Here is a 15,309-nt window from a genome sequence, read left to right as displayed (position 1 = left end):
TATATATATATATACATACATATATATATGAGGCTCAACTCATGTATATACATACATGAACACAACATCATGGTCACTTCTTAAAAATGCAGTCAGCATCACTGTAGTGGGATTCACTCCCAAATTCTTCTGGCTAATAATATGCTGGTGAAACCCTCTGTTGAAGCTGAAATGTGATTTCTTTAAACTCTTCTCAGTCCTGTGCAATGTAGTGTGACTGCCAAGAGCTTTATGAAGCAAGTCTGGGAGAACTGTAGGACACCTTTACTCACCAACCACTGTTTGTTCAACTTGTTTCAAAGTAGCCCAGAAAAACCTCTCCATGATTTGTAATTATTTCAGGGGGAAAGTAGCGCAAGCATGTGCATGCGCACGTGTGGTGTATGTATGTGTCTCAGTAAAATATAGCTTTTTAGTTAAGTTTTGAGAAATCATACTTCAGTCTTGTGGCTGGAAGAATATGATCCCCTTCAATAACTGCTTTCATAGAAGGCAGTTAGCTAGAAAGGAAGGAAAAATAATGTTAGTTGATATAGCTAAGTAAGAGACAGTTAAATTCCCTGAGAACATTTCACTTTATTATTATTATTAAACTGTATTTCCTCTAAAACCCAATTCATGCATCAACAAATTCAATTATATTTCTTAGTTTTAGGTACATGCAACTACATTTCTTCTAAATACCACAATGGACTTTCTAAGTCCCATACTAGCCACAAACATTCAGTGCAGTTAATCAGCAATATTAGGGCTTAACAAGGTACACCAGTCTCTGAGTGCTGAACTACTAGCTGCCCTATGCAGCTGAAAGAAAGAGTAGGGTTTATACTGTGGCTCTATATACTTTAGGACCTCAAGGCACATTTTTCCTAACTGTAAGATAGGAGTAAAAGGGCTAGACTCTAGCTGCTACAGTACAGCTCAGGGGTAGAACACGTGTCTAACAAGCCCAAGGCGCTGGGTTCCATCTTCCCTACCACAAAACAAAATAAACTAAAAGAGGAATAAACACGCTGTAGTATACATATGTAAGACATACACAAGTCTGGATATAGAGGTCACAGTATTACATGATGTAAGTACATGTCCTCCAACATGTTCAGTTGACATGGATTACTTATGTGTCTATTCTATTTGAAGGCTTAAAGTTGTAACTTAACTTTCATTCAGTCTTGTTCTTAAGCAAACCATTTTACATTCTCCTTTTCTGTCCTCTGAGGCAGGGTCTCACTATCCAGCCTGAACTGGTATGGATTTCATAAGCCTCTTGCCTCAGCCTGCAGAGTGGGAACTGCAGCCTTGCATGTTGCAATGCCTACTGTCTTCTTTTTGAGACAAGGTCTCATAGCCTTGTCTGGCCAAAATGTAGCTGGAAGATGACCTTGAACTCCTCATTTTTCTGCTCCTACCCCCAACCCCCAAGTGCTGGGATTCTAAGTGGGCCACAATGCAGGGCTTTACATTTCTTTAAAAGACAGAAGTTTACACAGCATGTCATTCACATTCTTTTTAGCAAGGGTAGCATTAAATTTTCACCACATCACAAAGACAAATCAGAAAGAGGTAATTCATTGCATGTATCAGACTTGAAAAGGTTTATGGCTTTAATCCTTGTAAGTTAAAAAAAAAGGAGAGAGAATGGAGAGAGGGGGAGAAAATATGCTATGTTCACAAACTAGTCTGAGACTGAAAACATTAAGTTTTAGTTCTCTGAACACAGCTTCTGTGGAGTGAATCAAAGGCACTAGAGTGTGTTCCTTTTCTTACTCCTACATGCTTATTTTCTAAGATAAAATATTTTAATTCCAACAATACTGAAAATATATAGCCAATAAAGAATCTGAACATAGCTGGGCAGGGGTGGCACATGTTTTTATTCCCAGCACTCAAGAGGCAGAGGCAGGTGGATCTCTCTGAGTTCAAGACCAGCCTGGTCCAGAATGAGTTCCTGGACAGCCAGGACTACACAGAGAAACCCTGTCTCAAAAACAAACAAACAAACAAACAAACAAAACAGAACAACAAACCAAAAAAAAAAAAAAACCAAACCAAACAACCCCCCCAAGCCCAACCCCCCAAAAAGAGAGAGAAAAAGCATTTCAACTTTTACACTTGCCACAGAAATTCTGGTTAGAATAGAAGTATTTCTGAAAACTACTTTTAAGACATATCCTATTTAAAAAAGAGAGAAAACGAAAGAAAGTCCAAGTGCAAACCACATGCACTACATGGAAGTACTAAAAACTTATTCATTTTTTTGATTTACCCATTTATTTCTTCAGAAATCAAAAACATCGTCATCATCATCATCATCACCTTCAACATCATCAAATGACCAATCCCAGTCTTTAAATGCCAAATCAAGCAATCTGTAACAGGAGGTTTGCAAGTTTATATGCTCTATCCTTTATAGACTTCAGAACGTAGCACTGTGGCTAGTACTCGTGATGTGAATGCTCCAGGTTTCCCTTCAGGGGCAGGTGGCAACAGTTCAGAAACAAACACTGAGGAGGTTTCTCCATTGCTATCTATGTGCAGGTGTAGTCATATTAACTAAGCCCACTGCAGAAGGGTCCTCTGGAGAGAACCCAAGACAGATTCTGTCTGGGCTAAGAACATAATTTGCTCTTACCATTCATTCCTACCATCCAGATAAAGATATAGCTACCCTGATTCTCAATTTGAGAAGTACAAAAGGAACTGCATTACCAGCTGACAGCTGCTGTTGTCTTTTGTTGTTGTTTAATAAAGATAAAAGTCCTTTGAAAGGGAGCAACAACAGGAATACAGCTTTCTCAATTCCAGAAGAAGCCCTGAGTAGGTCAACAACAGCTATATTCTAATATGGAACAAGAGAAAGCCACATGCATGTAAATGGGATTGTTAATTTAACTTGGCTAAATGAACTGAACATAAAACTGGAGCATGATGTTTTCTTTTTAATAACTTATTTTTATTTTATGTGAACTGGTATTTTGCTTACTTGCATATCTGTGTATGGATGTTGGATCTCCTGGAATTGGAATTACAGACAGTTGTGAGCTGCCATGTGGGTTCTAGGAATTAAACTCAGGTCCTTTGGAAGAGCCATCTCTCCAGCCTACCCCCCAGTTTTTTAATTAAAAAAATTTAACTAATACTCTAAATAAACTGTACTCAGATTATACAGTTTTTAAGCTGTACAATCTTTTTTAAAATTCCACTTATTTATTATGTGTATGCACATATACGTATGCCATGAAGGTTGTCTGAAGGTCAGAGGACAATTTGTAGTATCTCTTTATCATCTGGTTTCCAGGGATGATGGTGCCTTACCCACCAAGACATTTTACCACCCGATCTGTTCTTTCCAATTAAACAAACTATACTGCAACATTGCAATCACCTTTATTTAAAGCAGGGGTTGGGGGGTAAGCCTTTAATTATTCATGACTGTGAAGCTCACGAATTTCTGCCAAGGAGCTTTCTGGTCTCCAAGGTTACATTTGTGATTACCATATCAATGGCTCTAAACTTTAATAGGATTTACCTATTAAGTATTCTCAGACATTGTACTGAGATCTGGATATGACTGAACAGGAATAGGAAGGTCTCAGTATTTGAATGTTTAAATAACCTGAGTAATTCTTTTGTTTTGTTTCTCTTTTTCAGACAAGGTTTTATGTAGCTTTGGCTGGCTGCAAACTTACTGTAGACCAGGCTTAGCTTTAAACTTCTGATCTTCCTGCCTCTGCTTCACAAATGCCAAGATTATAGGCATGTGCTACCATGCCCAACTAGCCAGAGTGGTTTCTGATGTAGATAGCTAACTTTGAAAAACTATCCTGACACTCACTCTGGGAAGTATGAAAGTTCAACATCTGTCCACACTCCCTTCAGAGTGCCCAGAAACCATCTTTCTACAATACCTCTATAAGCCATAGAAGACATAGGGAGGAGACAAAGGAGGCTCATGATAATAAACTTAAACCAATCCAAATGACTCTTTCAAAAGTGTTGACTATTTGGAAGACTGAGATCAGTAGTCTTTCCTGGATAACTAAGCTTTATTTACAGATATTTTCTGTAACGATATATTTTACATCCTTCTGACGTCTTTGAAGTGTGTGCCAGTGTCACACACACACAAACACCTGTGTGTGAGTCCATGGAGAACAGAGGTGGATGTTGGATATATCTTCTCCTATTATTTAATGCCATATTCCCTTGAGATAGGGTCTCTCACTAGACCTGAAGCTCACCATTTTGGCTAGGCTGCTTGGCTAGTCAACTCCCAAGGCCATATTTTGGTCACTAATGTAGGGGCTACAGGCATGTCTTGTCATGCCCAAGTTTTACTTGGGAGACTGAGGCCTGAACTACTGTGTTATGCTTCACATGTGCTTTTCCCTAGCCCCCATCCCACCCCAGTACTGTACTCTAATATTTAAAATTACAGTCACTAGATTACTAGTTCAATATGTCAGACTTCCCTAAAACCCTTTCCCCCCTTTTTTTTCTACTCAGTCAGCTAATTCTGGTTATTTCAACTAAAACAAAAAACAAAAAAACAAAACAAAACAAACAAACAAAAAACCCACTTTCTGAATTCATTTTTTCTTTTCTACATTTTTTTCACTGTCAGTACTTGATTTAAACATTAGTAAGTCATTGAAAAACTTGTATTTAAACAATCATGTCAAAAAAAATTTTTTTAAAGCAAATTCTACCTTTCTCTTTTTAGTTGGACTCAGGGTTCATCTACAACATCACGTTACCATTTTCTACCCACTGGCACTTTGTCTTCTCTCAGCCTCCGCACAACATAACATTACAAATAAAAACTAAAATTTTAATTTAATTCCTTTGCTCAATAAGGTCAAGTCTTTTTTTTCTTTTTTTAAAGACAGGGTCTCACTACTTAGCCCTTCCTTGGTCTGGAGCTCACTATATAAACTTCGAACTTAAAGAGATCTGCCTGCCTCTGCCTCCCAAGGGCTAGGATTAAAGGTATGCACTGCTTCACTAAGAAAACATTCTAAAAGTACCACTTTCAAGTCCATTTTTAAGCCAACAATTTCTGCTCACATCATCATCATCATCACCACCATCATCATCACCAAACTGGAATTTACAGCTGAGAGTGCAGGCTCCAAAACATGGTCCTGCTGCTTGTGACTTTGACCTTTGGCACATAATCTTTATGTGCCCTTGAGAGGCAGAAGCAGGCAGATCTTTGGATATTTCTGTAGGATCTATTTGTTAAAAATTTGATCCTAGATGGCAATGTTGAGGAACAAACCCTAAGATGGTAACTGAGTCATTTCACAGATGAATGGATTCCTTGGGAGGTAGTTCTGTTATACAAAGCAAGCTTGCTGTGTCTTACCACATGAAACCCTCTGCCAGGTTATGGTACAAAAGGACCTCACTGGATGCTAGTCTCATTTTAGATATACTAGCCTCCAGAACCATGAATTAAGTAAACCTATACTCTTTAATGTTACCCAATCTGAAGTGCTGAGTAAGAGCCATGAAGGACTCTGAGAACGTACTGAAACAGCATGCATGCATTAACAGTTTTGCAAATCTGATCAGAGGAACTAAAATTTCAGATATTTTACAAATGGCCTTCAGTGTCTCTCATTTATTTTAAGGGGTTTTTAAAAGACGTATTTGTTTATTTTTACTTATATGTATATGTGTCTGTGTCTCTCTGTATTTTATGTGCATGTTGAATACAGCTATGCAAGTCCAAATAAGGGTGTTGGATCCACTTTGGGCCTGAGGTTACAGGTAATTGTGAGCCACCTAAAGAGAGTGCTAACAACTAACTTCATCCTCTCCAGGAGTAGTAGTAGTTGTTGTTTTGAGACAAGGTCTCACTATATACCTCTGGCTGTCCTGGAAGTCACTATGTAGACCAAGCTGGACTCAAACTCAGAGATGTTCTTGCCTCTGTCCCCTGAGTGCTGGGACTAAAGGCATATGCCACCACATCCAGCTCATTTTATCATATTTTACATACATAAAACATCCAATCATTTTGCTGCTAAAACACGAATTCTACTTTTGTCATTCTAAATTAATTCCTTGAGATACTACTTTTCCAGAAAGTTTCATATGAGATGTTTGTGGTCTGATAGCAGTCAGTGCACATTATCACTCATATACTGAAAGGTCCTATGCTAAGCAACAAGAGGGCCCTGATAGGTTAATACTTCTTTCATTAGCTAACCAAACCTTCACACTCAATGAGAAGCAATGTTTATAAATGCTTACCTCAAGAGAAATGGCTCTTCTGAACCCAAATACATAATGAAATGAAGTCAGTACAGCTGTAGCTGGCTTCCCACCACATTACCACTTCAATTTCAAGCAATGCCCACATCACTCTGCATGTACATACACTAAAAGCTGAACTGTACTGCTCTTTAAGTCACAAACAGTGTTTTGCACTTACAGATGTGAATTAAAACTGAAGCTGCTTTTGCTTCTGCCTTTCAGATCACCTAACTAAAAGAAGTTTGCAATATGTGTGTGCACCTGATATGTGACAGTCTGTGTGTAATCTTAATGCCATCTTCCAAATCACTAGTTAGTCCATGTGCTGATTAAAGATGAAAATAGTATGATTATATATAAAAATAATAAAATACTTTTAAATTTTGGTTAAATTTAAAATGTATAACTTCTAAAATATATTTTAACCACATCAGTGAATAAGACATGTATACTACAAGTTTAAAATATTTGGTTCCAGTGACTCATTATAATATCAAGCAAAGAAAAACTGTAGTTATCCAAGTTTTTAGTCTGAATATAAAAGGCAATTTTTAAAAAGCAGCTTTAATTTTTTTTTTACCATGTTTTATTTATTACCTTGGTTTGTTTGGAGCAAGCTGTCGACTGGGCCGCCGAATGGACTGGTTTTGCTGTATTTTCATTGAGGTTCTAGGGGATGACCGGGCAAAAGGGTCTGGTGCTGGAGGCTTTTTAGGTATCTTTTTCACCAACCGACTAACCCATTTCTGCTGTTCTTCTGTTGAATTTGCTAGTAACAACAGATTCTTTGCCGATGATATATCATAATAAACTACAACAAGAATTACTTGAAGTGAATTAATGTGCTTAAAGTAATGGGAGCCCAAGTAGTTGCACAGCAAGAACTCCCACTTACCTTTGCAGGGTGCTATGATCTCTTCCTTCTTGTCCATGTGATCTTTATGACATTTAATGTGGCACCGACGGCACTCTAGAGCAGGGGGAGGTTTAAACATGTGCCACAATGGCTTCATACATGCCTCACAGTTGGTTGGGAAGTGATAAAGAGTAGGAATAAACTCATGTCCTTTGTGGCAAATATAATTAGATTTTTCTCCCACTGGTTCCACTGGAAATTCTGGTTCCTTCTTACTTTCTCCTTCATTGGCATAGAGAATCTATAAACAAGAAGACAAATGTAACTGCTACACACTAAAGATTTATGAGAATTTTCCCTGCATGTATATGTGCATCATATACACGCCTGGTGCTCTTAGAGTCAGAAGAGGGCATCGAATCCCCTAGAACTGGAATACAGATGGTTGCGATCCACTACATGGGTGCTGGGAAGAACCAAACCCAGGTCTTGTTCCTAAGTGCTGAGTCAGCTCTCTAGGCTCCACATTGTTATTTTTATATGGTAATATTTCTGATATATTACTCAACTAGAGCAAAATGCTGTTGAAGTTCAAACCTAAGCAGGTTTACTTGGTCAAGAGTTTATGTAAGCTAGAAACCCGGCTCAGTGGCAGCATGCCTGCCTAGCATGCATAAAAGCCTGAGACAAGATTTCCATCTTAAGGGAAGACACAGCTTGCATAAGAGACATGAGACAGTCACTTTGTCTCCTTCCTTTTGATTTAGTATCTTTTACTTTGCTGTAGCAAAACTATCAGAATAGGCCAACAAAAGGCAAATTTACACTTAATTAGGTGGGCTTCCTTCCTTCACTCCTCTGGGAGCAACATTTAGGGCTAGAAGAATAGCTGAATGAAAGGTCAAAGCTCTGGGTTCAGTATCCAGTGTACTTCCCTGTCCAAACAAACCAAAATCCACTCTGACAACTATAGGAACTGCTGTTTACACTTCTGAGAATAGCAAAGTGGGTGAACTATATACACATTTTAGATATTTGGAGAATTGAGGGGTAAAAGAAAAAGAAGATATAGATAGATAGATAGATAGATAGATAGATAGATAGATAGATAGATAGACAGACAGACAGACAGACAGATATATGCAAATAAATGTCCAAATGAGACAGCATAACACTCAGAAGGGGAAAAAAAACCCAACTCTCCTACAGTAGATCAGGTCAGGCACAGTGATTTTTTTACAGTGTTTTCAAAGGTGTGTGTGTATCGTATGTCTGTGCACAAGTGCCCATAGAGGTCACAAGGGGGAACTGTAACCTATGAAGCTAGAGTTACAGGCATCTGTGAGCCACCTGGTGTGAATTTTGGTCCTCTGATGGAGCAGTAAGAGCTATTAACCACGAAGCCAGCTCTCTAGGCCTTATGTTTTGAAAATGGTTTAAATGGAGATAATAAAAGGAAAAACTTGGCTTTTCTTTTAATAAAAAGTAAAAGTGCTACACCTTTCAACTTGATAAGTGACTTTTTAAAATTTCCAGAGATGAGAATAAAACCAAAACAGAACTAAGTTCATGCTCTAAAAAATAACAACCAATCTTGTGAAAGGTGCAACAAAGCTTAGAAGCACACCATAAAACCAACAAACCAACCAGGAGGACAGTGCTGGCCTCGGAGGGAAGCAGCACACTGTAAAGCCCCAAATGTTCTAAATGTGGTTGAGCCAGAAGGGAACTTGACACTTCAAAGAAAGGAATCTAAAACATCATGTCACACGAGAACGTCTAAGGGTGAAAAAACAAACAACATACTTACCTGAAATATCCTTGGAATTTCTTTAGCATCTGCTCTGTATACATCTGTCTGGGTAACAGGTCGGACATGAAATAGCTTGCTAGAGAAGATTTTTAAAGAAAGAAATAAGTAAAGTATTATTCAAGGATTATATTACATTGGTTACCTTATACTTATACCAGAAGTTAAAAATCAGCTATTTATTGACTCACGGTAGAAGCTAATAGACGAGCTTGATTGTTTGTTGTTGTTGCTATTGTTTTTAAGACAGGATCAGCCTCACTATGTCCCTGGCTGTCCTGGAACTCACTACTGTAGACAATGCTGGCCTCAGAGATCCACTTTTGTCTGCCTCTCAATTTCTGGGATTAAAGGTGTTCACCTTGTTGACTATCTTATCTTATTGTTTCAGTAATTTTTAATATAACCACAAATTAAAGAGCCATGAAATATAGATGTCTTCCATATCACACTGCCAACTTTTAATTATTAACGAAATCAAAGGGAAATATAGTAGAATGAGAGGTGCACTGTGACTGTCATGATGGACATGGTTCTATTTCTCTCACATTAAGACTTAAATGTAAGTCTGATACTTACTCTATATCTAACACCATGTAAGGGTTAGACTGCTCTTTATCTTGTTCGCTGTCATAGAACAGAATCTTCTTGCTGCTTACAATCACATACTGTTAAAAAGAAAGAAAGAAAGAAATTGATGAAATCATTATGTATTATATTTATTTTCTTTCATAAGAAATTTTGTATTTGTGATAAGGTCATATACAATGAAAGTAAATAAAAGCATTAATGATGCTTTAGGAAAGTTTTCCTTAAAGTAACAATAGATTCACTAATAGATTTTTATTTATTTTTCTGTAACAATAAAACTGAAACTGATGTATTTTAAGCTTTCAGATCTACATAAAAAGCAAATCTACATCAGCCTAGTCAAAGTGAGCAAGACACACAGTGCACAGCAAGCAGGGTCTTCCCATCGATCTAGAGCTGCTGCCCACCAGGACACACCAGCGTCGAAACAGCAGGCTTCTGTGTAATGACCTCAAAACCCACTTCAGTTACAACTCATGGAGAGTAAAAATTCTTCCACACTGATAAACAAAATCAGAAAATATAAACAGGTTTTATGTGTCCGGAATTATAGGCATGTTCACCCCTACAACTCCTGAAGGAAAATGGCTACAGTTAAATCAGAAGCCAAAGGAACCATATTCAAAAGCAATAATTACCTTTTTAACCCATCCAAACTTTTTAGTGTTGTTCCGTACAGGCAATGACAACCATCCTTCTAATCTTGATTCTATAAGTAAGCATAACAAGAGAATAAATAAACCAACTCTCCCCTGACAATTAAGAATTTAGTAAAATTTTAATGCAGAAGTCACCAGCTAGTCAAATCTGCCCTTTGGAATTTAGACTATACAATTCCTGGGATACTGTAATAACACATAATGAGTAGAAGCATGAACAAAATCCAGGTCACATGACATCAGAAATAAATATTCAGAATTATAGCATCCAATGCTCCATTGATAAACCTCATGCACAGGCAAAATTCACAACACACGAGCCACTGAGTTCTTTTCTGCAAGTCTACATTGGCCCTTGATTCTCCCTGTAGAGACCAAGCTAACTAGAGGTGTACCACATATATACCCACATATATACTCATATATATTCATTTATATTCATATAAATGAATACCTGTTCAGAAATCAGAAATTTCAGAATGGCTATCCTCATTGTGTAAAATACAGAACTAACTTGTTTAAGAAGCAACAGTATAACCAAGATTTCTAAGCTCCAAAATATCAAAATCAGTAAAACTCTATAATGAACAAAAGAAAGTATCTTAAGTCATTAGACTCTGTGCTAATAAATTTGATCCTAGTTTTCAAATGAAATTGGCAGAGGGGATGCAATTCTAAGAGAATATTCTAATAATCAAATCATTACAGGTTTAAACTACTATGCACTAACTGTACTAGATACTTAAGTTCTCTGTCTGCACAGCTCCACACAACAGAATTCTATCCCTTATGTAGACAAGGAAACAGGAATCTACAGAGATCAGTGAGTTTAGAAGACACGTATAGGAGTCTCCAGGCATTTCACCTGGGAGGCTTTTCAGAGTGAAAACTAAGCCAAATTGTTTCATGTGTTCTCTGAAGGCTTAGTACACTGTGGACATGAAAACATAGTGAACACCTCAATACAGTCTATGAAACGGGTCATGTATTTTTATATTCTGTCACTCTTGATGTAGAACTACAGAAATGTCTGAAAGTAGATGAAGCCATGCACTTTCAAGGATATAGAACATACTGCTTTGTTTCTGGAAAATTGGCAAAAATCAAGCGATCTAGCAAATTTAACCACAAGCTATTTGAAAAATGCCTTAAAGGCAAATTATAGCTCATGCAACAGTTTAATTTTTCTGCATCTAAACAGCATGTTGGAATGAGTAGATGTTAGTTGAATGTTATAATTTTAAAAAAGACAAATTAAGTAGCTGGGAGAACTCCAAAGACAGTAAGATTTTTTTTCAGATATCACCTGTACTAATAGGCTCCGATGAACTAGGTAAGTAAGGCAAGGAATCTTCTTCAGAGTCAGAGTCAAGAAGCATGTGAGAACTGGAGGGCTTAGTGGCAATACTGAGAGAGGTAGAGGACCGCTGGTAGGTGAAGGACATGGATTCCATAGTGTGTGACTGAGTGATATGGACTAAATACCCACAAGCAAGAAAGTGAGGCAGAGAGAAGAAAAAAGTGAAAACGTAAAAAAAAAGATAAGCACTACATATGAGTTACATTCCTAAACATCTAGAATTTATTGTTTGCTTTTAATCAAACTAGTCCAAATGATCACGTGAATCCCACTCTAAGAAGTAGGCTTTCCCTTAAAGAAATGGCAAACCTTTTTCTTAAAAGTAAAGTCATTCATGGAATTAAAGCAATCACCTGACTTAAATTTAAGGCAAATGCAAGGACCAAGGACGTGTACCTGGAAATCCATCATCAGGCTCAGCATCGCCTGGGCCACTGCCTATACTGGAACTGTCCATACCAATATGCAAGGCCTGAAGCTGCGACCGAAGCTGTTCAATATCACTGTCTTTACTGTCCAGGGTCATCTGGAGTTCTATTCGAATTTGGCTCTCTTCAGCTATTTGCTGTAAGAAAATGTATTAAGAGATGAAATGTACATTGTAATTGTGAGTCACAGTTCAGTAATAAATACTAATAGAAATGTTCTGCAAATAATGTTTTTAAAATGCTTTCAGTGTAAAAGAATATTCTTACAGCCTGCATTTCATTAAGTTCTTTCTGATATTTGATCATCTGTTGTGTCAGTTTTTCACGTTCAGACTTAAGCTCCATATGTAGCTTTCTGTTTTCCTTCTCTTTTCTTCGCACATCTGTGTCACTACCACGCTTGACAGGTTCTTTTCGATTCATGATCTCCGCCAACTTATTCACAGCCTTAAAAAATAAGAATATAATAAATTATGTTGATATTTTCCCAGAAACTCATCAACTACAAGCTACATAGTCACCAGTAATCCTTTCCTGTACACAGGGTTTTAGGGAAATAATTTTGGGCTTAGAGAGATGTAAAGTGAGTCAAGTGTCTACTGTACAAGCACTAGGATCAGAGTTCAGATCCGTGGCACCCATGTATAAAGCAAGACACAGTGATACATGCCTCTATCCTAAGTGTAGTGGAGGTAAAGAGGGACAGGAGTTCACTGGTCAGTTAACCTTGCCCAATTTATGAGCTCTAGATTTGGTGAGAGATCTTGTCCCAAAGATAAGGGGGAGAGGAGCTGGAGAGATGGCTCAATGGTTAAAACTGCTTTCTGTTTTTCTGGAAAAGCTGAGTTCAGTTTCCAGTACCCAAGTCCAGTGGAGTACCCCGTACTCCAGCTCCAGCAGAACCAACACCCTCTTCTGGCTTCCATGGGTACAAGTACATAAACAGATGAAAATAAAAATATCGAAAGAAAAAAAGCAGACAGTAATACAGGAAGGCACTAGAAGCCAACATCTGGTCTCTACATGTATGCACATATGCACAGTCTACATGTGTACACATACACATGTGAACATATACATATATATGACACATGCACACAGCTTAACATCTTTTGCCTTACTTTAAATAATATAGTCCTTTCATTGATATTCATTCTGTATTCTAATTAGTTTTTCATTCTCATGATTTTTGATAGTAGGAGCCTTTTCCTACTGAGCTATCTTGCCCACTTTCTCATGATTTTTGAGAATGATAATTTAAAGTGTTTACAGGGCTATGAATGTAGCTTAGGTAGAATGCTTGCCTCGCATATTCCAGTCCCTAGATGTGTTCCCTACTAAATTACAAGCTTGATTCAACTTTTATTATAAAAGAGATTTAAACAGGCACATGTTCCTCATCCTACTCTGAAGGACGTGATTTCTGTATTGGCATTAAAATGTACTCTGTCCAACAACAGAGAATGGTACTAGCACCCACATATTTATGTTACAAATACAACTAACTGTGGGAGCTAGCAGAGGGGTGTCAATAATCACAGGTGCCCTTTCAGATCATCTGACTCTTTTCAGACTATCAGCAAACAATAAATAGCTGGGAGAGAATGCACATACATGAAGTTTCTTCTAACTTGAATGAAAAAAAAAATCAGAAAATTATTCAAATAATGATATTGCTTTGAGCATAGCTTCTACCCTATTGCACTAGAAATAACAGGTGACAAGAATGTAAACAAAATTCAAAACCGCCTTTCCATTCTGGTGACATACTTGAGTCTTGAGTGTTCTCTCAGTCAGTAGCTGCTTTTCAAACTGTGCTTTAATAGCTGCTGCACTGATCTCTTCATCTTTCAACTTTGACAGTTCTGAAATAAAAAAAAATCTTAAAGTTACAACACTAACTACAACTACTAGGCATACTCACAATAAGCTTTATTCCCTGCTAATACATACGTTCTTGGGTATCTTTCAGCTTGTTGTTTAATTCTTCTTTCTCATTTGCAAGATTTGCAACATCACTAGTTAGTGTCCTATTTGTTTCTTCAAGCTAAGAAATAGAAGAAAAAACCTTACATATCAATTTACAAAATTTTTGTTGTCAAACACTAATCCAATTTGAGATCACTGCTCATCTCGGCACTTCCCATTACCACACCAGTCTTACCCCTGATAAAAATGCTGTTCCCTCAAAACTTCATGTGTATCCCAAAAAAGCTAAAAATTTCCCTTTCTTTCAAAAATCCTTAGCAGTTTTTTTTCTTAAATGAGAAAACCACTTAATAAATCAAGAAGAGGGAAAACAAAGACTTGTATCTCCATTGTACTAAACGAGTTTAAAAACCATAGTATTTCTTTCAGAATATTATTTTAAAATGAAAAGTGAGGGGTTTTTTTTTTTTGTTTTTTTTTGTTTGTTTTCTTTGTGTAGCCCTGAGCTCAAACTCAATGATCTATTTGCCTCTGCTTCCTAAGTGTTGGGATTAAAGGCGTGTACCACCTCCTGGATAAAAAAATGAATTTCTATTGAAGAAGTTAAATTCTTTTTTCTACATTCCTTCCATATTATATTCCTATCCTTCCTTCCTGAAGTTTTATTAAAAATTATGTTTAACTTTCCCATTAAATACTGCAAATTTCCATTATAAGCAAATTAAATAATATATGTAATTTTTAAAATTATGACTTACTTAATACATTAAGGAATTAAACTTGCAAGACATTTTTGGACATACCTTTAATCTTAGCACTCAGGAGACAGATGCAAGAGGATGTCTATAAGTTTAGATTAATGAACATAGTAAGGCCCAGGCAGACAGTGATAGTGAGAATTAAGATGCTATGCAGGAACAGTGAGTGCTGAATGTTTCTAATTCCAGCACTTGGAAGAATGAGGCAGAAAAAAATTTGTGAATTCTGGGCTATCTTAAGATTAAAATAAGGGACAACAAAATATTGCTATATAAAAAGATGTAATTCATTTAGATCCAACTTCCATTTACTTCCATTTTCATGTTCAACTTTCCCATCAAATACTGTAAATTTCCATTATAAATATATGAAATAATATGTGGTAATACTTATATATGTGGCAATATTCACATACTTCCCAGTTTGCTGAGATAGGGCTTCATATATTACAGGCTTACCTCTACCTTACTGAGTAACCAAGGGTATCCTTGAACTCCTGACCCTCTTATCTTTTACTCCCAAATGTTGGGATTATAGGCATGTACTACCACATCTTTTTAATTTTTTTAAAATTTATTGTATATAAGTGTTTTGCCTAAATGTCTTTAGAGCATGTGTGCAGTTCTTTTGGAGGCCACAAAAGGGCGTCAGAC

At 37.0% G+C, this 15,309-nt stretch overlaps 2 protein-coding genes across 5 annotated transcripts in view; one reads left to right on the top strand and one right to left on the bottom strand.

The window, feature by feature from the left end:
- Window positions 1-12,193, top strand: part of Slc66a3 (solute carrier family 66 member 3) — a 27,502-nt gene extending 15,309 nt beyond the window's left edge. Inside the window, exon 7 of the mRNA XM_031357023.1 lies at window positions 9,821-12,193. Within this exon, the coding sequence (XP_031212883.1) occupies window positions 9,821-9,837 (17 nt within the window). The 3' untranslated portion in view covers window positions 9,838-12,193. The remainder of the gene's footprint in view (window positions 1-9,820) is intronic.
- Window positions 242-15,309, bottom strand: part of Rock2 (Rho associated coiled-coil containing protein kinase 2) — an 89,629-nt gene continuing 74,561 nt past the window's right edge. Inside the window, exons 24-35 of one of the 4 annotated variants that reach the window (XM_031357018.1) lie at window positions 13,922-14,015; window positions 13,739-13,833; window positions 12,236-12,415; window positions 11,937-12,105; window positions 11,487-11,657; window positions 10,160-10,230; window positions 9,510-9,598; window positions 8,931-9,009; window positions 7,160-7,421; window positions 6,862-7,075; window positions 2,267-2,369; window positions 242-500 (exon numbers count right to left, since the gene is read on the bottom strand). In XM_031357018.1, coding sequence (XP_031212878.1) covers window positions 2,279-2,369; window positions 6,862-7,075; window positions 7,160-7,421; window positions 8,931-9,009; window positions 9,510-9,598; window positions 10,160-10,230; window positions 11,487-11,657; window positions 11,937-12,105; window positions 12,236-12,415; window positions 13,739-13,833; window positions 13,922-14,015 — 1,515 coding nt within the window. In that variant the 3' untranslated portion in view covers window positions 242-500; window positions 2,267-2,278. The remainder of the gene's footprint in view (window positions 501-2,266; window positions 2,370-6,861; window positions 7,076-7,159; window positions 7,422-8,930; window positions 9,010-9,509; window positions 9,599-10,159; window positions 10,231-11,486; window positions 11,658-11,936; window positions 12,106-12,235; window positions 12,416-13,738; window positions 13,834-13,921; window positions 14,016-15,309) is intronic. The other 3 variants (XM_031357019.1, XM_031357020.1, XM_031357021.1) reach the window with 3 other exon arrangements.

This window comes from Mastomys coucha, unplaced genomic scaffold, assembly GCF_008632895.1.
Source record: "Mastomys coucha isolate ucsf_1 unplaced genomic scaffold, UCSF_Mcou_1 pScaffold6, whole genome shotgun sequence".
NCBI classification, from domain to species: Eukaryota; Metazoa; Chordata; class Mammalia; order Rodentia; family Muridae; genus Mastomys; species Mastomys coucha.
Note: the sequence above shows the minus strand (reverse complement) of the source record. Positions and strands in the feature narration are given on the sequence as shown.